At 43.8% G+C, this 23792-nt stretch overlaps 1 protein-coding gene across 1 annotated transcript; it reads left to right on the forward strand.

Moving 5' to 3' along the window:
• Nucleotides 1-3055: 3055 nt before the first annotated feature.
• LOC125592637 lies at nucleotides 3056-10199 on the forward strand. Its single transcript, XM_048767962.1, has 3 exons — nucleotides 3056-3626; nucleotides 9293-10075; nucleotides 10192-10199. The coding sequence occupies exons 1-3, from the start codon at nucleotides 3056-3058 to the stop codon at nucleotides 10197-10199; spliced, it is 1362 nt and encodes a 453-aa protein (XP_048623919.1).
• Nucleotides 10200-23792: the final 13593 nt, after the last annotated feature.

Here is a 23792-nt window from a genome sequence, read left to right on the forward strand (position 1 = left end):
ACCGATGTCGCATCAATAAACATTCGTTTGAAGAAATCGTAAAAAATGCTTAAGTCAGAATACGACCCAAAGAGGCCCAGAACGCGGCTAAGAGCCCACTCACGATTTCATAAACAAAGGCAAGCCCAATGATGCTATGACGGCGAATCTTTACATGCAGAAGAAGATAAATCTCGCGAAATCAGAAGATAAATGTAAAGTTTCCAAGGTAATGATGAAGATCGAAAAGAAAAGGAATATTTCGGCGAAAACCGACTTAGGAGGCATATATAAGAGGAGCCAGAGCCGAGGACGCGGCGAGAGATTTTTTAGAATTAGGAGTACTCTTCTAGCTTAGGAAAACTTAGGATTTTGGCGGCTGGATTTTTACTTAGACTCTTTTCGTCCTTGTTCTAAGATCAACTCGTCTAGCGAAACCATGTATGTCTTATCTCTCGTGAGTCTTGTAACCTTGTTCTTTTACCAATCAATAATACGCCTCTGCGCAGTCTACTTTCAATAATCTGTTTACTTTGTCTCTTTCGTTTTTCGTGTGTTTACGCAGATAATCCGGGACCTCTGGGAAATTTAGGTTTTCTATCTTTCCTTATTTTGGTTCCCACAGTTTGGCGCTAGGAGGAGGGGCGTCGAATTATCTAAATCAAAAACCACCAAACGTTTGAGGCACGGTATGTCTGATCGAATATGCAGCGATGTTATCTCCTTCAAGGAGAGAGCAACGACCGATCCGGTCAAACCTCTCAATGATATCCTTGTCGTTGAGCTGACAATCCAGAATATCGATATCGAAAGGATATTGGTCGACACCGGAAGCTCGGCCGATATCATCTTCAAAAGCACCAACGAGAGAATTTGAATCTGCCCATCCAAAATCGCGGAAGATCCGAATCCAGTAGTAGGACTTTCGGGGGAGGAAACCATGACTCTCGGCACAATCAACGTCTCGGTTAAAGCCGACAGCATGACAAAAATCGTGGAGTTCTTGGTCATCGATCGACCTGCGTCGTATAACGCGATCATAGGAACTCCATAGTTGAATTCAGTGCAAGAAGTCCCGTCGACATACCACATGTGTCTCAAATTCCCAACCCCTCGCAGAATCGAGACCATCTGGGGAGATCGAAGAATCTCGCGAGTATGCTTCGCCGCAGAATTAAACCAAAAGAACCCTTTAGCGGAGGTAACGCCTAAAAAGAAATTGAAATCATCCGCCATGGGCAACGCCCCAGAATAAGGCAAAACCGAAGTCTTTTGGCAATCACGAGCAGCTGAAGTCTTGGAGGGAAAGCGCGAACCAACCTGTGAGCCCGTTGTCTCGGTATGGTTAGACGAAGCATTCCCAGACAGCTGTGTCGAAATCGGCACGAACCTGAGCGAGTCTCTGAAAATTGAGCTTATTGTTTGTCTGAAAAAGAACTTGAACACGTTCGCATGGGCCGCAGATGACATGCCAGGGATTGATATAAACATCACGTGCCACAAGCTCAACGTCGACCCGACTTTCAAACCTATCAAGCAAAAGAGACTAAAGCTGGGACCCGAGCGCGCTGGTGCAGTCAACGACAAAGTCGAAAAACTTCTTAAAGCCGGATCCATAGCGGAAGTTAGGTATCGTGACTGGCTCGCTAACCCAGTCGTTGTGAAAAAGAAAAACAGAGAGTGGCGAGTATGCGTTGATTTCACGGACCTCAATAAGGCATGTCCAAAGGATAGCTTCCCACTGCCACACATCGATAGCTTGGTCGAAGCGACGGAAGGGAACAAACTGTTATCCTTCATGGACGCGTTCTCCGGGTACAATCAGATCATGATGAACCCCGAAGACCAGGAAAAAAGCCGCATTCATTACCGACCGTGGAACCTAGTGTTATAGGCTGATGTCGTTCGGCCTTAAAAATGTCGGCGCAACTTATCGATGACTCGTAAATGTATGTTCTCCGAACAACTCGGAAAGACAATGGAGGTGTACATTGATGACATGATCATCAAATCCCTCGAAGAGAGGGATCATATCACTCATCTCCAAGAGTGCTTCCAAAGGCTAAACCTGCACAATATGAAACTTAACCCCGCTAAGTGTCGGTTTGCAGTAGCATCTGGAGAATTCCTGGGGTATTTCGTCACCTTCCGCGGGATCGAGGCCAACCCTAAACAGATCACCGCGCTGATCGAAATGGTATCCCCGAGAACAAAGCGGGAGGTACAAAGATTAACTGGGAGAGTCGCAGCGCTCAACCGCTTTATCTCACGATCAACATATAAGTGTTTGCCTTTCTACGACACCTTGAAGGGAAATAAGAAATTTGAGTGGACCGAAGAGTGCGAAAAAGCTTTCCAACAGCTGAAACACTACTTGGCCACTCCCCCGGTGCTCGCAAAACCCTTAGAAGGAGAACGACTGTTCCTGTACATCGCGGTATCAGTCACGGCTGTAAGGGGCGTCCTCATCCGAGAAGAACGTAGCGAACAAAAACCCATCTTTTACGTAAGCAAAACTTTACTCGACGCAGAAACACGTTATCCGATGATGGAGAAACTTGCGCTTGCAGTCGTAATGTCAGCACGAAAGCTAAGGCCGTATTTCCAGTCCCATACAGTCATAGTACTCACATCATTCCCACTACGGACAATCCTGCATAGCCCCAGTCAATCTGGAAGGTTAGCAAAATTGGCAATCGAGCTGAGCGAGTATGATATCGAGTACCGAGCAAAATCTTGCGCGAAGTCGCAGGTGCTCGCCGACTTCCTAGTAGAACTCCCTACAGGGTGAACGACTAACCGGGAGCCCGATTCGACCTGGACCCTCCATGTCGACGGATCCTCTTCCAAACAAGGCTCCGGTGTCAGTGCCAGGCTCATGTCGCCAACATGAGAAGTACTGGAACAATCATTCCGACTGATTTTCCACGCTTCGAACAACGAAGCTGAGTATGAAGCCCTAATCGCGGGTTTACGATTGGCTCACGGCCTAAAAATACGTAATATTCACGCCTACTGCGATTCCAAACTAGTTGCAAGTCAATACAGCAGGGAATACAAAGCGAGGGACGAGAAAATGGATGCTTACTTAAAACTCGTTGAAAACTTGGCTCAAAGCTTCGACCAATTTGGTCTAACCCGGATTCCTCGTGCCAAAAACGCACAGGCTGACACCCTAGCCACCTTGGCATCCAGTTCGGATCCAGGTCTAAGCAGGGTGATTCCCGTAGAATTCATAGAGCACCCTAGCATCGGGCCACCCGTCATAATAAACCTAATCGAGTCACCCGACGGCGATCCAGGCGAAGTCGATATCCAGGCAACGAAGGATCTAGAACAATCTGAGTATGGATTCCACAAACCTTGGACAAAAACAATCCTCTCATACATCGCCGACGGGAAACTCCCAGCGGAAAAATGGGCGGCCCAAAATATAAAGACCCAATCCGCGCGATACGTCTTGGTGGAAGGAGAACTCTACAAGTGGAGATTTTCCGGGCCACTCATGACCTACGTAGAAGGGGAGAAAGCACGAAGGATAATGGAACACGTCCACTCTGGATCATGCGGAAACCATTCTGGCGGAAGATCCCTCGCGATCAAAATCAAACGCCACGGACACCATTGGCCGACAATGATCATAAATTGTGAGAACTTCACACGAAAATGCGAAAAGTGCCAGAGGCATGCTCCTACCATCCATCAGCCGGCAGAAGTTCTCTCATCGATCTCGGCATAATATCCATTCATACGATAGTCGATGGACAGAGTCGGACCCATGCACACGTCAAAGCAGAAACGATTCTTGTTAGTTTTGACGGATTTTTTTCTCAAAATGGGTCGAAGCCGATTCCTACGCAAGCATCAAAGACGCCCAAGTCGAAAGTTTCGTGTGGAGAAACATCGTCTGCAGACATGGCATCCCATACGAAATCGTAATGGACAACGGATCCCAATTTATTTCGACCAGGTTCGAGGCCTTCTGCAAAAAATGGAAGATACGACTGACCAAATCGACTCCTAGATACCCACAATGCAACGGCCAAGCCGAAACGATTAACAAGACCATCCTCGATTGGCTATGGGCTTATAAAACGACTGGACGCCAAAAAGGGTAGACGGGCCAAAGAACTCAGAGGAGTCTTATGGTCACATCGCACGACTCTGAGACGCGCAACGGGAGAAACTCCATCCGCTCTCGTCTACGGAAGTGAATGTATGATCCCAGCAGAAGTCAAATTCCCCGGAGTACGCAGAAGATTACTCCCGGAACGAGAAGATTCGAACAATCTAATGTTGCTGGATGAGCTCAATCTTGTCAACGAACGACGGGACCAAGCCCTCATACGCATTCAAAACTATTAACAGGCGGCCGCAAAGTACTACAACGCTAACGTCCGCAGCCACAAATTCAAAGAAGGCGACTTAGTCTTATGAAAAGTTCTCCAAAATACCGCCGAGCGGAATGGAGGGAAACTCAGAATAAACTGGGAAGGACCTTACAAAAATATAAAAGTAGTCTGACCAGGCGCGTACGAAATCGTAAATATGCAAGACGTCAAAATTTCGAGAACTTGGAACACGATGCACCTCAAGAAAGACTACCACTAAGCAGCACTTTACACTGAACTACGAGACGGCTTGATCCCTGAAGAGGGTACGTAGGCAATTCGTCATACGACGAGCTCAGCCGTCCCCCCTAATTAAAAAAGGGGGGGGAGTAGATACGTATATGTATACTCGTATATTCCCAAAAAGAAATATCCGTTCCCAGACTCGATATCTTTAAAATTTCTTTTTAACACGGCGTAAAACATCCCAAAATCCGAATGTCATCTGAACATGACATAAAACTTCAACCTTCGGTAAAGCGAGACGTCGCTAATGCCCGAAGGACTCCTTTTCGCTAAGAACTTTCCGAAAGGGAACACTTACTTTAAAAACAGTCCGCTCACGACTATAAAAGGCACATCCCTTCTTAACACATATCCTTCGCGAAGAATCTAAAACGGTAATATCTACTGAAAAGTTTGTTGCTGATCACAACAAACTCTCAACGTCCTAAACAGACTAAGCTGTCTCATAGAGATAGCTCTCGTACACCCGACAAAAGGGTAATAGCGTTATACAAATCCAAAATTTTTGGTCAGCACTTTCGGGAGACTTAAAAATTGTCCTCGAAGAGATGCTCGATTCCTACCATACAAGTCACGTAAGCCGAGAACATATCGCGGACTTTAAAGCGGGACAGAATCAGGCCGAAAACAATACGGGAAACATAAGTCGAAGTAGTTATCGCTGTTGGGATCAAAAATGGTCACGACGGAATTAACGCCTGAAAGCACACGGAACTATATTTAAAAAAGAAATGAAAGAACTAACTTTCGTAAAAAAATTACCGAAAAGAATTTATAAGAAAGATATGTCTGTAATATCAAAGAAATCAACCAATCATACGGAAACATGCTCGAAAGGCAAACGTAAGTTGACCAACGAACGTCGAACCATTCGAGCAAACGAACCATCGACCCACACGACACACGTCGAACGGTCCGAGCATCGAACCACTCGACGATCGTCGAGTGGTCGACCCAAGCAGGCCACTTGACAATCGTCGAGTGGTCTGAGCATCGAACCTCAAGAGAATATTTCCGTAATCGCCGGATTTCAAGAATATACATCCAAGGTAACCAAAGGGAAAGACTTGAGACCAGCTAAGAGGACCAGAAACCGCAGGACCACATGTCCCACAAAAGTTCTATTACCACGAAGCTGTCCTATAGATCTTGAAGGCATTACGAACGGGTCCACAGAATCAACGGGCGCAATCTCGACAACCGCCCACATCCAATTGACATCGAGAGTGGTCCATCTCCGGAGGACATAGTGCGATGTTGTATTAAGTCAATAAAGACTATGGGTTCGAGACACCAAAACAAATCTTCACTTTCGGGTGCAATATCTACAGATCCTCCCGTGTCAGAGGACTATTTCCTCAAAACCTCCAGGTTCCCAAGGATAAATCTACAGGTCCAACAGGACCAGCACATGAAACCATTGAGAGCCTTAGATTCCAGACAAGAATCATCAGGGACTACGAGTTCCTACACAATGTACGTCGATACCTTAGGATAGTACGACAAAGAATTGGCCTCCACGCCTCAACGAAGGGTCTCGTTCCTCCCGAAGATGGAATTAGAAAAATCGCGGTCTTCACTCGACTACTGCCTAGAACAGAACTTCTCCATCCTAGAGTCAGGGTGTATGTTCTTCAGAAGATAATTCTCCGGCGATATCCAATCATGGGGCACATAAGCAAGAAGTCAATCAATAATTCGTTTTCTTGCCCCGGTCATGTGCCATTCGGATCCAGGAAACATGTGGCTATGTGCCACCGAGTTCCTTCGCCTGGAAGACAGATCTCGCTTATCACTACAATGGGAATCCGGAATCAAGAATTCCTGCTTCAGCGCGGGGCAACAGATAACCTACAGCAGATTTCAACAGATACAAGTGATCTTCACCAGCCAAACATACGAGTCTTGCCATGCAAGGCCAAGATCCTGAATCTTCCTAGGTCAATCGACCTAAACCAGGCACAAGCCTGGGAATATCCATTAGACCCTGTCTATCTTGGGGAAATCGACTAACCTTGGAATAGCTAGTGATATTTGATTTTTTCAATGAAGGAAAAAGGTGATAATATTGGATATATAATAGTAGGCTATAATATAATAACAAATAATTTTGTACAATAAACATAGTATAGCATGAATTTTAGATTTGGAGGTTTAAGACAAACATTTGTGGTTTAGGGATTGAAATTATCGTTACTATGTCGCTAATTACTAATGAACTAACGACGGAATACCATGAATAGTCGTTAACCAGACGCTAACTGGCGTCATATAAGTATGTCGTTGGTAATTTACGCAAGGGGTTATGCGTGTGTTGTGTGCGTTTTGACTGGAATTAACGACAGATAGTTTACGACATCGTTTTGATGTCATTAATATGTCGTTAAATAACGACAATGTAATATGTCGTTAAATAACGACGTATACTGTAGCCATGCTTTTGTGATGGTTTAGCGACATAAGGTTTATTGCTGACATTATAGTGTAGTTAAAATGTCATTAAAAACCGACGTTTGTGTGTCGTTAATTATCGACGTATTAACGACGTATGCATATCTTTGTCGTCCGTGTGTCATTAAGATGTCACTAATTTACGACGGTATGTTGATGTCGTTAGTTTCCGTCCTTAATGGACTGTTTTCTTGTAGTGATTAGAGAATTTGTACGATTTAAATATCTTGGGAAAATGTCATTTGAGCCTATAACCATATATTGTGACAATGTCGATGCTATTCATATTGTCTTTAATTCAGACAGTAATGAGAGAACCAGCCATATAGAAGTAGACTGCCACTCTATAAGAAAAAAGGTGCAAGTTTCGGATCATCCTACTATCGTGTGTTATAAGAGCCTTGATCAAACTATTTAAATATTTACAAAGACCATAATATCCAAAGTATGCAAGATCTTCAGATCAAGATGAGTTTAATGAATATGCGTATGCCAATCTTGAAAGGATTGTTGAAAGGAAGAAATAGGTTCCTCAAATTGATCAAGGTTAAGCTATAGCAAGTTTCTGTCAGTCCCTTAGCAAACCAAGTCAACCAAAATAGGTTCCTCAAATTGATCAAGGTAAAGCTATAGGAAGCTTAGTCTCCCAATTACTTTTTATAATCACTTCATTTATTAGACCTTAGTCTAGCAACTTTCCTAACTACTTACTTACAAATCTTATATTTGTCTATCATGTAGCACATCTAACTTTAACAATGAATATACTGAATGCCTAACAGCACTCTCTTGTTCTTTTTTAATCTATCTTATTTTCACAAGTAATTTAAAACATAGTTATATCATTAATTATTAGAGTAATTTTAAGAAGAATTCTTCATAATACTACGGAAACAGGAAACAAGTAGTAAAAATAAGATTCGACGATCAAAAGTATTGTATTAATGATCAAAGAAGCCAGAGCTAACATAGTATTTGTTTAGAAACTCTAGTTCTAGCAGTCTAGCTCTATATTCTTTAGTAGTCGCTTCCTTATTCTAATGTTTGGAAATCCTCTTTTATAGGTTTTCTTTAAATTAGATCCTTCTATATTTTGAAATATGGAAAAATCTACGATTGTTAAAAAAAAATATATTTTATCTAGAAGCACCAAAATCTGCCCGGAAAACCAAAATTGTCTGGGAGAAAAGACCAATATCATGCTCTTGATTATGAAGAATGATTTCCTAGTTTAATTATCTCAAACACAAATATTTCTTCTAAACTTTTTTAGTGAATAAAATCTACTTGTATCTTTTCTTGTTGATTCAATTGCTTACAAAGTTTTATCCTTAAACTGCAGAAAGAACAATGAATGTTGCCGCATTCCCATCTTTTTTAGGTTCTCTTTAAATTAGATCCTTCTATATTTTGAAATATGGAAAAATCTACAATTGTTAAAAAATTTCTATTTTATCCAGAAACACCAAAATTTGCCCCAAAAACCAAAATTGTCTGGAAGTAAAGAACAATATCCTGCTCTTGATTATGAAGAATGATTTCCTAGTTCAATTATCTCAAACACAAATATTTCTTCTAAACATATTTAGTGAATAAAATCTACTTGTATCTTATCTTGTTGATTCAATTTTCTTACAAAGTTTTATCCTTAAACTGCAGAAAGAACAACGAATGTTACCGCATTCCCATCGTTTTCGAACACAACGTCTGAATCCGTTGAATTTATCCTAGTGTTCATCCTTGGACCAAGTCCATAAGTTTGCTTTTGTCCTAGTCATTAGGTACTAGTGAAATTAGTATTCTTTTTCTTTCCAAAAGGAAATTAGTATTCTAAGGGAACAATAGTTTATAATTTTAGGGAACTTGGTGGAGCTCGATTTTGGCATATTTACAACTGACGAATATTGAAAATTCCAAGGAGACTGAAGAGAAAGGCACTGCTTTTGAACAAACCTCAGTCTTTAGTCTGATCTTTACCCCCTCATCATTTTACTCTATGACTCTCTGCTTGCTTTTGTTTTTCGGCTTTATTTTTATTGTCCGTTGGGATAACTTTTTTTTCCCTTTTTTTGTGCACTTTCCGTCGAAATAACAAAAAAGTGAGTCCCATGTTATTTTTTGAAATGTAAGCGAATACCGTATTAACTCAAATAATTGAATCAATGTGTTGAATGTATATATTGAAGTTTTGACCAATATACTTTTATTAGAATATCTCTTTAAAGATTGCACAGAAGCGTTGAAGGATCTCTCCGATGCTCTTAAAGCAGAAAAATTATTCTGGAAACAGAAGAGTTGGGTGTTTTGGCTGAGGGAAGGGGACATAAATACAAAAATTTTTCATGCCTTAACAAAGCAAAAGAGAGCGAGGAATAAGATTACACAGCTCCTAGACGCGAATGGAGCCATAGTTGAGGACGAAGAAGGATTAGTAGCCATTGCTACTAGTTACTTTAGACAGATCTTTGAATCATCGGATCCAGAAGATATTGAAGACGCACTTTCTCAGGTTCCATCGACGATCACTGGAGATATGAATGACAACCTTACAGCTCCGGTCTCTGAATGGGAGATCAAACTAGCGCTCTTTGCTATGCATCCGGAAAAGGCCCCAGGTACAGATGGGATGACGGCACTTTTCTATCAGAAATTCTGGGATATTGCAAAGGATGATTTAACTCTTATGGTTAATAAATTCCTTTTCGAGGGGACGATGGCGAATGGACTGAATGATACAAATATATGTCTTATCCCGAAAACAACGAGGCCCAATGAAATGTCCCAGTTTAGACCCATCAGCTTATGTAACGTCAGTTACAAGATAATCTCTAAGGTCTTATGTCAGAGATTAAAGAGAGTGCTACCAGGACTGATATCGGAGACTCAGTCAGCCTTTGTTGCTGGGAGACAGGTCTCAGATAACATTATGATTGCTCAGGAGATGTTCCACGCTCTTAGAACTAAACCTAGTGGACGTAGTAAAAGGATGGCTATCAAGACAGACATGAGTAAGACATATGATAGGATGGAATGGCCCTTTATTGAAGCTGTCATGCGCAAAATGGGGTTCTCAGAGATATGGATTGCCTGGATAATGCGTTGTATTACGTCGGTGAAATATAAGGTCTGTAAGACCCGATCCCGGCCGACTAGGCCGCGGTCGATGCCTCACGTCGCTCAGTCCATACCCGGACCGAACCTCTAAAAATTTTGCCCTTTATTTTAAAATATCGCCCATAGGCGAGGGCTAACTCAGATCTTAGCTCAAGACTACCTTAGTCATTCCCTAGCTTAGATCATTTCAACTTATGCACAGCGGAATAACATCTATCATCCATTGGTCTAAAACCAATCTAACACTTGTCTGGTCAGATCACCTCAGCTACTGGTCAGTAAACACAACTGCCAGCTAGCTCCAAGGTCAATCCTGAACCTAGACCAAGTCATACAATCAGAGGTTCCGTTCCCGGAAGCCATTCTATCTAGATCTATGCAACATTGACAGATCATACCTTTGCCACATTCCCAGAGCTTGTTAGCTCATTGTCCCAGCTGACTTAGCTGTCTTAGCTAGCTCACCCAACTAGTTGAGCTGAACCACTTCACTTGAGGTTTGCTGCTCCGTTCCAGCTGATCGAGCTGCGAGGTAGCCTTGCCCAGCTCCCCGTCCACTCGTCCAACTCCCTTATACCTGCATAAACTCTTCCCTTGGGTACTTAGTCATTCAGCCAACCATCCCCACAGACATAAGTAACCCTTGAGAAGTCTTGAAACAGCTAAGGACATGCATCTGGCCCTTACCGGCTCATGCACTGTCCCACATCCTTTTTGCCTTATCAACTTATGATACCAAGTCCAGCTCATGGACTAACAATGCCCATCAGATCCTGAGTCAATCAACCAACCACCCCACATGACTCAGAACTGATGAGTCTTCATACTTCCTAATCAGTCATGGAACCATGTCCCACTGAACCTGATTAGTGTTTCTCTTACCACCGGTGCATCCTTTGATCCATCAGATCAGACACCTTGATCCATCATCCAAGGATCAGGTCGTCCATCCTTGCTCATGATCAGGTCACACACGGCCTGCCTTACCAACACCAAGGTTGATAACCAGCAATTCCTTATGATCAATATCATAAGTGACAATATGTTCCAGCACACAAACATATGATCAGATATCCTAACAAAAGGATCTGACCCCAATATGCCCTCAGGTGCAATTTCGACCGCAAGCAAACCTGCTCCAAAAACATAGCCAATGCTTTGCACATAGCTTACCAACCCAAGGTTGATAACTAACATTCCTTATGATCAATAATCATAAGTGACAAACATTTCACAATACACAAGCATATGATCTGATAACCTAACACAAGGATCTATCATTGCATGGCTGGTTCCATAACTAATCGATCATTTTCTCATTAAACCCAAATCTGACCGATTTCAAATGTGATCCAAAAACTAAATAAAATCCATGTAAATTCATGATAATTCCCAACTAAGAGAATGCCATAATCAGAATTTGCAGAACCGGCCTCGATCCTAGAGATCTCGGCCACGAACAGCCAAACCGGCCACACTGACCATCTCTAAATCAATTCGATAAAACCCAATAAAAATCATGATAATTCATTATAAATACCCACTAAGAAGAATCAATCATCAGATCCCCTCAAGTCCTTCAGGAACTAGTAGATCCGATCATACCTTCCATACCAAGGCCATGGAGGATTTCTCCTAACCGGCCAAGGCCATGGTTTAGTGTCATCAAGTCTGATCCAACAGACTACACCATAATCATTCATAATATATATATTCCTCAAGGACGTGCCATACTTGGCCATGATCAATTCCTCAGTCAACAGAATTGGAATTCAAAAGGTAATCATAAAACCGGTTACCTTATACATGATCTGATTAGATCATGTGTCACTCCTTATTATGTTCGGCCATGCTCCTCCAGTGCACGCCTCTATCAATCCTTATCATATACTTCCAGTATTGATAAGTTCCATTCATGGGTCGCACCCATCAGTCATTCCATGGAACTTCCATGAAACCACTTTCTACACTGCATCTACCTTCAAGGCTGTCTTGGCCTGTAAGAGTGGAGTCTGGCCTTCTCCCTTCTCTCCTGGTTAAATGCGTGTGTTCCCAAGACACAGAGGAAGCCCAGGATGTGATCCTCCATGATCAAACATCATCACAGGGTCGACCATCACTTCCCCCTTCAGTGCCCATGAAACTGCCTTTCTACACACATCTGCCCTTAAGGCTGTTCATGCCATTGAGAGTGGAGTCCGGCCTTCTCCCTTCCCTCCTGATCAATTGAGTGTGTTCCCAGGGAACAGAGGAAGCCTAGGACATGATCATCCATGATTAATCACCATCAAAGGGTCGTTCTCAACTCCCCTTGTGATTGCCCACCAAACTGTCTCTTTGCTGCCTTCACACCACTCTTGATCTGGGATGGAGTAATCCGACTCTCTCTCTCTTTTTCTCTGGTTTTCTTTGTGTTTCAGGGTGTAGAAGGAAGTCCTGGTGTGCCTGCAAAGGCACGGACTTGCCGGCCTTTTATAGAAGAAGGGGTGGTTACTTTTTGGTGGTTACTTTTTAACCATTGCATCCCTTCGGTTTCAATCCTGGCCATTGATTTAATCAATGGTCCAGATCACACCCTTTTGCCTCTGGCAGTTACCACACGCCCTGGAACTGCCAATCCACTCCTGGAAAAGGCCAAACAAGGCCCAGACTGATTGCCCACGCCCCTGGCTCAATCCCAAGAGCCCACCAACCCATCGGCACACACGGGTCACCCACATGGCCCGACCACTGTCCAGACCCGGCCCAACTGCCCATGACTTGAACACTCAGTCCAGCTGAGTTGAGCTGATCCCCAGCTGTCCCAGCTGAGTGAGCTAGTCCATCTAGTTCAGGGAGCTGACACACTCTTCAGTGAGCTACACTGAGCTGCACTACACTTCACCTAGCTGGTCGAGCTTGCTTACTGCATCGCCCAGCTGTTATACACTGTGTCCAGCTTGTTTCCTTTATATTCTTCTTGGATTAGCTATGCCTTAGCTTCCTGATGCCCTTAACCTTACTTCCAGGCTATGACACGCTTGTCTTTGGGCCATATGACCATACTGGTGCATTTCCACGCACCGCAGTCCGTCCGGACGATCCTATCCAGAATCGGGGACATGACAAGTCTCCCCCACTTACGAAGGATTCGTCCTCGAATCCAGTGGTGTTAACCTCTTGTCTCATGACAAAGGTTCCATCCGAACTCCTTTGTACCCGAAACATGGAGCATGCTCGATTGGTTCTTTCTAACCAATTCGTTGCATCTCCCACCTTGTTCCTTCTCACTGACCACGTCCTGGTCATCATATACACAACAAGTCTCCCCCACTTGATAGATATTTAACCCAAAATCTTATCAAGTGGTCCATCAAGCACCCATACAAATACCTGACTTGTGTCTCAGACCCAATTCTCCAGGTTGCGGTCCTAGTAGACACCAAGTCTCTTACTCTCTGACCCTAGTCCATGACTAGATCATCTTCAGTCCCTAAAAACATACTGCATACCCGAGTCTTAGTAGATTTACCCAATCTCCAAGCCACTCAATGTATCAGTCAAGTCTTAATGAACTCGTTCCAATCTTTAGGCCGCTTGTTGTACCACAAGTCCTAACAGATTTTTTTGTTTCCTTATGTCCTTACAGACACCAAGGGTTCATGATCCCAGCCTAATCGTACTGGATCACCCCTTAACCGACCACAGCCTTTTCCAGCTTGGCCATATTGCGATCTTAGTCCCTACTAGACTAAACCGCCTTAACTTTACTTCTGTCGATCACTGGACTTTGTCATATTTCGATCCTGGTCCATTTAGGACGTGATCATATTCCGGTCCTGGTCCACTCAAGGACTCGACCGTGCATTCAGACCATAGGTCCATCTCCGAGTAGGTCGTGTCCTGATCCTCGTCCCTTACCGGACTTGATCATATTACGGTTCTGGTCCACTCAGGGACTCAACCGTCTCAATCAATACACAGCCTGAAGCTACCATCTTTCTGTTTCACATAAAGAACTGGTGCTCCCCAAGGCAATACACTAGGGCATATGAACCCCTTCTCAAGCAACTCCTCTAGTTGCTTCTTCAGCTCTGCCATCTGAGCTGGTGCCATTCTATATGGACTTTTAGATAATGGGGCCGTTCCAGGTTCCAATTCAATGATGAATGGGCCAGCCCTATCAGGGGGAATGCCCTGTAGTGCCCCAAACACATCCTGAAATTCCCGAACATACGGTATACCCTCTGGGTTACAGGCCCCTACAACCTCATCAGTGTAAATGGTAGCCAAAAGGCCTCACAACCATTTCCAAGCATCCGTTCTATTGGACTGATGAAACCACCAAACTACAAGAGGTTGGCTTGATTCCTTGGTACTTAATCGGGGTCCAAACTCGTTCTCAAGTTGCACCCTTCCCAGGTGACAATCTAGAGTTGCCCGATACTTTCCCAACCAGTCCATGCCCAAGATCACTTCATGATGCTTGAGGGGGACCACAATCAGATCTATAGGCATCGGCCTATCCAAGATCACCACAATCAGATCTATAGGCATCGGCCTATCCAAGATCACCACAATCAGATCTATAGGCATCGGCCTATCCAAGATCACCACCGATCATTAAGTACTTAGATGAGTAGGATCTCGGTTTGATCACACATTTGGAAAATGTCCCATACCATTATCCAAAGCATCACACATTTGTGAACGTCTCATACCATTCACAAAAGTGTTTATAGTATACCTCAATCCTCATCATACTAAGATACTTAACATCGTGTTTCCAATTCCTCTTGGAATTGATCCATTCCATTCATTCAATCTTAAGGAATCCTACCTTGACTTACATTGAGTCCAAGCTGATCCATCTGATCACAAGCCCACTCATGTACTAGCCATGTAGCATCTCCCTTAGACTAACATGAACATTGCATATACTCACTTGTTTTGAACGGCCACCAAGGGATAACATTTACCTCCAAGAGAGTGCTGCACGTTTCTTTCAACCTAAGTCACTCTCTGGTCCATGTTACTTCCTTTGTCCAGGTCGTCCATACAAAGATCTTGCATTGCGTCCATCATCCAATCCGTCCATTATTCCCAAATAACTAGATAAACTAACCTTTATGTTTTTAGGGTCTTGCCGTGGAAGAGTGTATCTTGGCTAAGCCGGCTCATCTTGGAACTTCCCCGTTCACCAGGATGAAACCCAAACTTACCTCAACTCTCACTTGGCTCACCACAACTAAGGTTCCAAGTCATCTCAGTTTTCAGAAATAATTTCGGTTTGGAACTCAACATCTTTGAGCACTGTCCGTAACAGGATCAAGCATGCTCTGATACCAACTTGTAAGACCCGATCCCGGCATACTAGGCCGCGGTCGATGCCTCACGTCGCTCAGTCCATACCAGGACCGAACCTCTAAAATTTTTTGCCCTTTAATTAAAACATCGCCCATAGGCGAGGGCTAACTCAGATCTTAGCTCAAGACTACCTTAGTCATTCCCTAGCTTAGATCATTTCAACTTATGCACAGCGGAATAGTATCTACTTAACCATTGGTCTAAAACCAATCTAATACTTGTCTGGTCAGATCACCTCAACTACTGGTCAGTAAACGCAACTGCCAGCTAGCTCCAAGGTCAATCCTGAACCTAGACCAAGTCATACAATCAGAGGTTCTGTTCCCCTAAGCCATTCTATCTAGATCTATGCAACATTGACAGATCATACCTTTGCCACATCCACGGAGCTTGTTAGCTCATCGGCCCAGCTACACTAGCTGAATGAACTCATAAACCAGCTGATCGAGCTGCGAGGTAGCCTTTCGCAGCTCCCCGTCCACTCGTCCAACTCCCTTATACCTGCATAAACTCTTCCCTTGGGTACTTAGTCATTCAGCCAACCATCCCCACAGACATAAGTAACCCTTGAGAAGTCTTCAAACAGCTAAGGACATGCATCTGGCCCTTACCGGCTCATGCACTGTCCCACATCCTTTTTTCCTTATCAACTTATGATACCAATTCCAGCTCATGGACTAACAATGCCCATAAGATCCTGAGTCAATCAACCAACCACCCCACATGACTCAGAACTGATGAGTCTTCACACTTCCTAATCAGTCATGGAACCATGTCCCACTGAACCTGATTAGTGTTGCTCTTACCACCGGTGCATCCTTTGATCAATCAGATCAGACACCTTGATCCATCATCCAAGGATCAGGTCGTCCATCCTTACCCATGATCAGATCACACATGGCCTGCCTTACCAACACCAAGGTTGATAACCAGCAATTCCTTATGATCAATATCATAAGTGACAATATGTTCCAGCACACAAACATATGATCAGATATCCTAACACAAGGATCTGACCCCAATATGCACTCAGGTGCAATTTCGACCGCAAGCAAACCTACTCCAAAAACATAGCCAATGCTTTGCACATAGCTTACCAACCCAAGGTTGATAACTAACATTCCTTATGATCAATAATCATAAGTGACAAACATTTCACAATACACAAGCATATGATCCGATAACCTAACACAAGGATCTATCATTGCATGGCTGGTTCCATAACTAATCGATCATTTTCTCATTAAACCCAAATCTGGCCGATTTCAAATGTGATCCAAAAACTAAATAAAATTCATGTAAATTCATGATAATTCCCAACTAAGAGAATGCCATAATCAGAATTTGCAGAACCGGGCTCGATCCTAGAGATCTCGGCCACGAACAGCCAAACCGGCCACACTGACCATCTCTAAATCAATTCGATAAAACCCAATAAAAATCATGATAATTCATTATAAATACCCACTAAGAAGAATCAATTATCAGATCCCCTCAAGTCCTTCAGGAACTATGAGATCCGATCATACCTTCCAAACAAAGGCCATGGAGGATTTCTCCTAACCGGCCAAGGCCATGGTTTAGTGTCATCAAGTCTGATCCAACAGACTACACCATAATCATTCATAATATATATATTCCTCAAGGACGTGCCATACTTGGCCATGATCAATTCCTCAGTCAACAGAATTGGAATTCAAAAGGTAATCATAAAACCGGTTACCTTATACATGATCTGATTAGATCATGTGTCCAGACTATGACACGCTTGTCTTTGGGCCATATGACCATACTGGTGCATTTCCACGCACCGCAGTCCGTCCGGACGATCCTATCCAGAATCGGGGACATGACAACCCTAGTCCATGACTAGATCATCTTTAGTCCCTAAGAACTTACTGCATACCCGAGTCTTAGTAGATTTACCCAATCTCCAAGCCACTCAATGTATCAGTCAAGTCTTAATGAACTTGTTCCAATCTTTAGGCTGCTTGTTGTACCACAAGTCCTAACAGATTGTTTAGTTTCATTATGTCCTTACAGACACCAAGGGTTCATGATCCCAGCCTAATCGTACTGGATCATCCCTTAACCGACCATAGCCTTTTCCAGCTTGGCCATATTGCGATCTTAGTCCCTACTAGACTAAACCGCCTTATCTTTACTTCTGTCCATCACTGGACTTTGTCATATTTCGATCCTGGTCCATTAGGACGTGATCATATTCCGGTCCTGGTCCACTCAAGGACTCGGCCGTGCATTCCGACCATAGGTCCATCTCCGAGTAGGTCGTGTCCTGATCCTCGTCCCTTACCGGACTTGATCATATTACGGTTCTGGTCCACTCAGGGACTCAACCGTCTCAATCAATACACAGCCTGAAGCTACCATCTTTCTGTTTCACAAAAAGAACTGGTGCTCCCCAAGGCAATACACTAGGGCGTATGAACCCCTTCTCAAGCAACTCCTCAAGTTACTTCTTCAGCTCTGCCATCTGAGCTGGTGCCATTCTATATGGACTTTTAGATAATGGGGCCGTTCCAGGTTCCAATTCAATGATGAATGGGTCAGCCCTATCAGGGGGAATGGCCTGTAATGCCCCAAACACATCCTGAAATTCCCGAACCAACGGTATACCCTCTGGGTCACAGGCCCCTACAACCTCATCAATGTAAATGGTAGCCAAAAAGACCTCACAAGCATTTCCAAGCATCCGTTCTACTTGGACTGCTGAAACCACCAAACTACAAGAGGTTGGCTTGATTCCTTGGTACTTAATCGAGGTCCAAACTCGTTCTCAAGTTGCACCCTTCCCCGGTGACAATCTAGAGTTGCCCGATACTTTCCCAACCTGTCCATGCCCAAGATCACTTCATGATGCTTGAGGGGGACAACAATCAGATCTATAGGCATCGGCCTATCCAAGATCACCACAGGGATGTCCTTAACCAGACCGAGTGAGTTCATAACTTGCCCTCTGGCCGCACTCACTCGTTCAGGACCATCCCATGTTCCATACTGGAACAAACCTTTTCCAATCATACTTGGACTCACAAAACTATGTGTAGCTCCAGTATCAAATAATGTGTTTCCACACCACCGATCATTAAGTACTTAGATGAGTAGGATCTCGGTTTGATCACACATTTGGAAAATGTCCCATACCATTCTCCAAAGCATCACACAACTGTGAACGTCCCATACCATTCACAAAAGTGTTTATAGTATACCTCAATCCTCATCATACTAAGATACTTAACATCGTGTTTCCAATTCCTCTTGGAATTGATCCATTCCATTCACTCAATCTTAAGGAATCCTACCTTGACTTACACTGAGTCCAAGCTGATCCATCTGATCACAAGCCCACTCATGTACTAGCCATGTAGCGTCTCCCTTAGACTAACATGAACATTGCATATGCTCACTTGTTTTGAACGGCCACCAAGGGATAACATTTACCTCCAAGAGAGTGCTGCACGTTTCTTTCAACCTAAGCCACTTTCTGGTCCATGTTACTTCCCTTGTCCAGGTCGTCCATACAAAGATCTTGCATTGCGTCCATCATCCAATCCGTCCATTTTTCCCAAATAACTAGATAAACTAACCTTTATGTTTTCAGGGTCTTGTCGTGGAAGAGTGTATCTTGGCTAAGCCGGCTCATCTTGGAACTTCCCCGTTCACAAGCATGAAACCCAAACTTACCTCAACTCTCACTTGGCTCACCACAACTAAGGTTCCAAGTCATCTCAGTTTTCAGAAATAATTTCGGTTTGGAACTCAACATTTTTGAGCACTGTCCGTAACAGGATCAAGCAGGCTCTGATACCAACTTGTAAGACCCGATCCCGGCCGACTAGGCCGCGGTCGATGCCTCACGTCGCTCAGTCCAAGTCCAGCTCATGGACTAATAATGCCCATCAGATCCTGAGTCAATCAACTAACCACCCCACATGACTCAGAACTGATGAGTCTTCATACTTCCTAATCAGTCATGGAACCATGTCCCACTGAACCTGATTAGTGTTTCTCTTACCACCGGTGCATCCTTTGATCCATCAGATCAGACACCTTGATCCATCATCCAAGGATCAGGTCGTCCATCCTTGCCCATGATCATGTCACACACGGCCTGCCTTACCAACACCAAGGTTGATAACCAGCAATTCCTTATGATCAATATCATAAGTGACAATATATTCCAGCACACGAACATATGATCAGATATCCTAACACAAGGATCTGACCCCAATATGCCCTCAGGTGCAATTTCGACCGCAAGCAACCCTGCTCCAAAAATCAATTAAAATTCATGACAATTACTGATAAATCATAACTAAGAGAATGGTCCAATCAGATTTCCCAGAACCGGCCTCCATCCCATAGATCTCGGCCAAGATCAGCCAAACCGGCCCAAGGGACCATCTCAAAATCAATCCCTAAAAACTCATTAGGATTCATGATAATTCATGATAAATCTTAACTAAGAGAATGGTCAAGTCAGAATTTCAAGAACCGATCTCGATCCTATGGATCTCGACCTAGAACAGCCCCACCGGCCACCTTGACCATCTCGAAATCAATCAGATAAAAATCTCCAATTACCATGATAATTCATGATAATTCACCACTAAGAGGATTCCAAAGTCAGATCGCCATAAATCTATCAGGAAGTAGGGGATCCGGACTTTGCTGCCAAACCAAGGCCATGGAGGGTTCTTCTGAACCGGCCAAGCCATGATTCAGTGCTACTATGTCTAATCATCAATCTCAATCATAAGAAGAAGAAATAATATGATTAGTAATCATAAAATAGAGTAAGGTGTAACTACAGGACCAGATCAGCCCATAGTGTACCAGACTATGTCCAATGGTCTGCAGTCCCCACCTGTTACCTCATCAGGGGCGTCCATGCTCCTCCAGTGCACGCCTCTATCAATCCTTATCATATACTTCAAGTATTGATAAGTTCCATTCATGGGTCGCACCCATCCTCCCTTCCATGGAACTCCCATGAAACCACTTTCTACACTGCATCTACATTCAAGGCTGTCATGGCCTGTAAGAGTGGTGTCTGGCCTTCTCCCTTCTCTCCTGGTTATCTGCGTGTGTTCCCAAGACACAGAGGAAGCCCAGGATGTGATCATCCATGATCAAACATCATCACAGGGTCGTCCATCACTTCCCCCTTCAGTGCCCATGAAACTGCCTTTCTACACACATCTGCCCTTAAGGCTGTCTTGGCCTTTGGGAATGAGTTCCGGTCATCTACCTTCTTTCCTCACCATTTTCGTGTGTTCTCAGGCCCTTGAGGATGCTTTGGGTGATAACATCACGGATCAAAGCCACCAGAAAGTCGTTCATGACTTCCCCCCTTGATCTCTCCCAAAACTGCCTCTTTATGGCCTTCACACCACCATGGGTCTTGGATTGGGAATCCGACCAACTCTCTGTCTTTTCTCTGTGTTTCTTTGTGTTTCAGGATGTAGGAGGAAGCCCTGGCGTGCCTAGTATCCATCCTCTTGATCTCACAAACAAACTCCACCGGAAACAACCAGGAACCACCACGGATCAGATCGTCCAACCGTCGGTTTGCCTCTCTTTTCTCTCTGGAAGTTTTGTCTGAGTTTTCTATATTCTCTGTAATGATATTTTCGACAGGGAGGGAAAAAAATACAAGGAAGAAGTCGGATATAACTGCCCCCTTAACTGCCTGGATGAGCAGTTACCAAAAGAGAGCCAAATGGGGCAGTTTTCCCTTTTTCCCGTAACCGCCACCTAGTAACTGCCTCTTGGCGGTTTTCTTCCCATTTTAAATTCACGTCCTGGGCCTTTCTAACCACCCCTGGACATGTCTTAAAGAAGCCCAAAGTGATTCCCCACGCCCATGGTTCAACCACAAGAGCCCACCGGCCCATCAGTACCCATGGGTCGTCCACAAGGCCCGGTCACTGTCTAACACTTGAACACTCAGTACAGCTTCTTCTCTTCATCTTATTCAATCTTACTAAGTCCCTTGGTCTATTTCCATACCTAGACTTAGGTTTCTCATGATCCATCCTGATCATTTACTTCATTACAGCTTGTTCACGATCAATTCCCATGATCTGAACCAAAGCAGTTCCGTTTCTGTTGAAACGTATAGACCCTATGTCAAGTTCCAGGAACGGGGACATGACAAGGTCCTTATCAATGGTGAGCCAAGAGGAAATATTGTTCCAGGGAGAGGATTACGTCAAGGGGATCCTTTGTCTCCTTTCATTTTTATTCTATGCACGGAAGCGTTCGTTAGCCTTCTCAATCATGCAGAGAACCAAGGGAAGATAACAGGGATGCGCGTTACACGTGCGTGACCGTCGGTATCCCACCTTCTCTTTGCTGATGATAGCCTTTTATTCTGTAAGGCGGAGCCCCGTGAATGTGAAGAAGTAATGACAGTAGTCAGGAAATATGGCAAAGCGTCTGGACAATGTATTAATTTTGATAAATCTTCCTTACTCTTTGGTAAGCGGATTAATACGGCTACTAGACAACAGCTTAAAGATGTGCTTGGAATACAGAATGAAGGAGGAATGAGAACTTACCTTGGTATCCCAGAAGAGATAAGTGGATCTAAGTGCAAACTCTTTGCATTTCTGAAAGATAAGTCTATGCATAGAGTGAATGGATGGACAGGCAGATGGCTCTCAAAAGCTGGAAAGGAAGTGTTGATTAAATCCATTTGCTTGCTCTACCGACGTACGTTATGTCTACTTTTCTGCTCCCACTAGAGATTTGTGAAAACCTTGCTAGTGCCATTGCACAGTTCTGGTGGAGTTCAAATCCACCAAAGAGAGGGATACACTGGGCGAAGTGGGAGAAAGTTTGTTTACCAAGGGAGGAGGGTGGAATTGGTTTCCGTATGATCCATGAGTTCAATCTGGCCCTGTTGGCGAAACAATTATGGAGGCTACTTCAGTTCCCTGATTCTCTAATTGCACGGGTATTGAAGGGAAGATACTATAGATTGAGTTCTCCACTAAGAGTGGATACTGCTACCAACCCATCCTATGTGTGGACGAGCATTATTGCAGCCAGGAAATTGTTACTATTAGGGATCAGACAGAAAATACATTCAGGATATGAAGTCAAGGTGTGGGAAGATCCGTGGATTCCAACAACCCCCGCGAGACCAGCTAACTCCATAGCGCCAGCCATGCACCCTAATATGAGAGCCAGTGATCTTATTGATCAAGCATCGAAGGAGTGGAATATTGGTCTATTGGAGAATTATGTCATCCCTGAGGACATACCTCTCGTAAGGAGTTTAGCCATAAGCTCGACTCATCGTCGAGATACTTTCTGTTGGAACTACACAAAGAATGGCCAATACACGGTTAAATCTGGTTATTGGGTGGCACAAAATGTATTAAAACCAGCAGCAGAGAAAGAAGTTATAGAGCCAAGCATCACAAAGCTCCAAGCCTTTGGTTGGAAGGTAAAGGCGCCAACGAAGATATGTCATCTTATATGGCAATTGTTGACTGGTCATGTGGCAGTAACGAGGAACTTAACAAGACGCAATATGAGGTGTGACAATTACTGTCCAAGATGCGGAGAATTAGAGGAAACTGTGACCCATGCATTTTTTGAATGTCCGCCAGCTATTCAAGTTTGGTCATTATCATCGATTCCAACAAGCCCTGATATATTTCCGGTATCAAGTGTCTATACAAATATGGATTATCTGTTTTAGAGGAAGAATAGCATCATCGAGCCAGAACGAGACAGGGATCCTTATCCCTAGATACTATCGTATATTTGGAAGGCTAGAAATGACAAACTCTTCAGAGGAATAGATAGAGATCGATTGGAGCTAGTTCGACACGCAGAGAGTGAATGTCAAGCATGGTTTGATGCTAACGAAGCGGTACCACCAGTGTTACAACCAGTGGTTCAAGCTAATATCCCTGAGATAGCCCAAGTCATACGTTTGGGTAATATATGCTTGCTAGATGGATCTTGGACATCTTCTGCTCACTTTAGTGGATGCGGCTGGGTATGGATGGACAGCGCTGAGAATATTCAACTTATGGGAACAAAGAATTTCACTCGACGTGAATCAACTTTGCATTCGGAAGTAGAAGCACTGCGGTGGGCGATGGAAAATATGCTTCAACATTCAACATGCCAGAGCTTTGGGACAGACTGCAAGGAGCTGATTGCAATGATAAATGACCCTCAAGATTGGCCAAGCTTTGCGACAGAATTGGAGAGAATAGAGAC

This window comes from Brassica napus, chromosome C9, assembly GCF_020379485.1.
Source record: "Brassica napus cultivar Da-Ae chromosome C9, Da-Ae, whole genome shotgun sequence".
NCBI lineage: Eukaryota > Viridiplantae > Streptophyta > Magnoliopsida > Brassicales > Brassicaceae > Brassica > Brassica napus.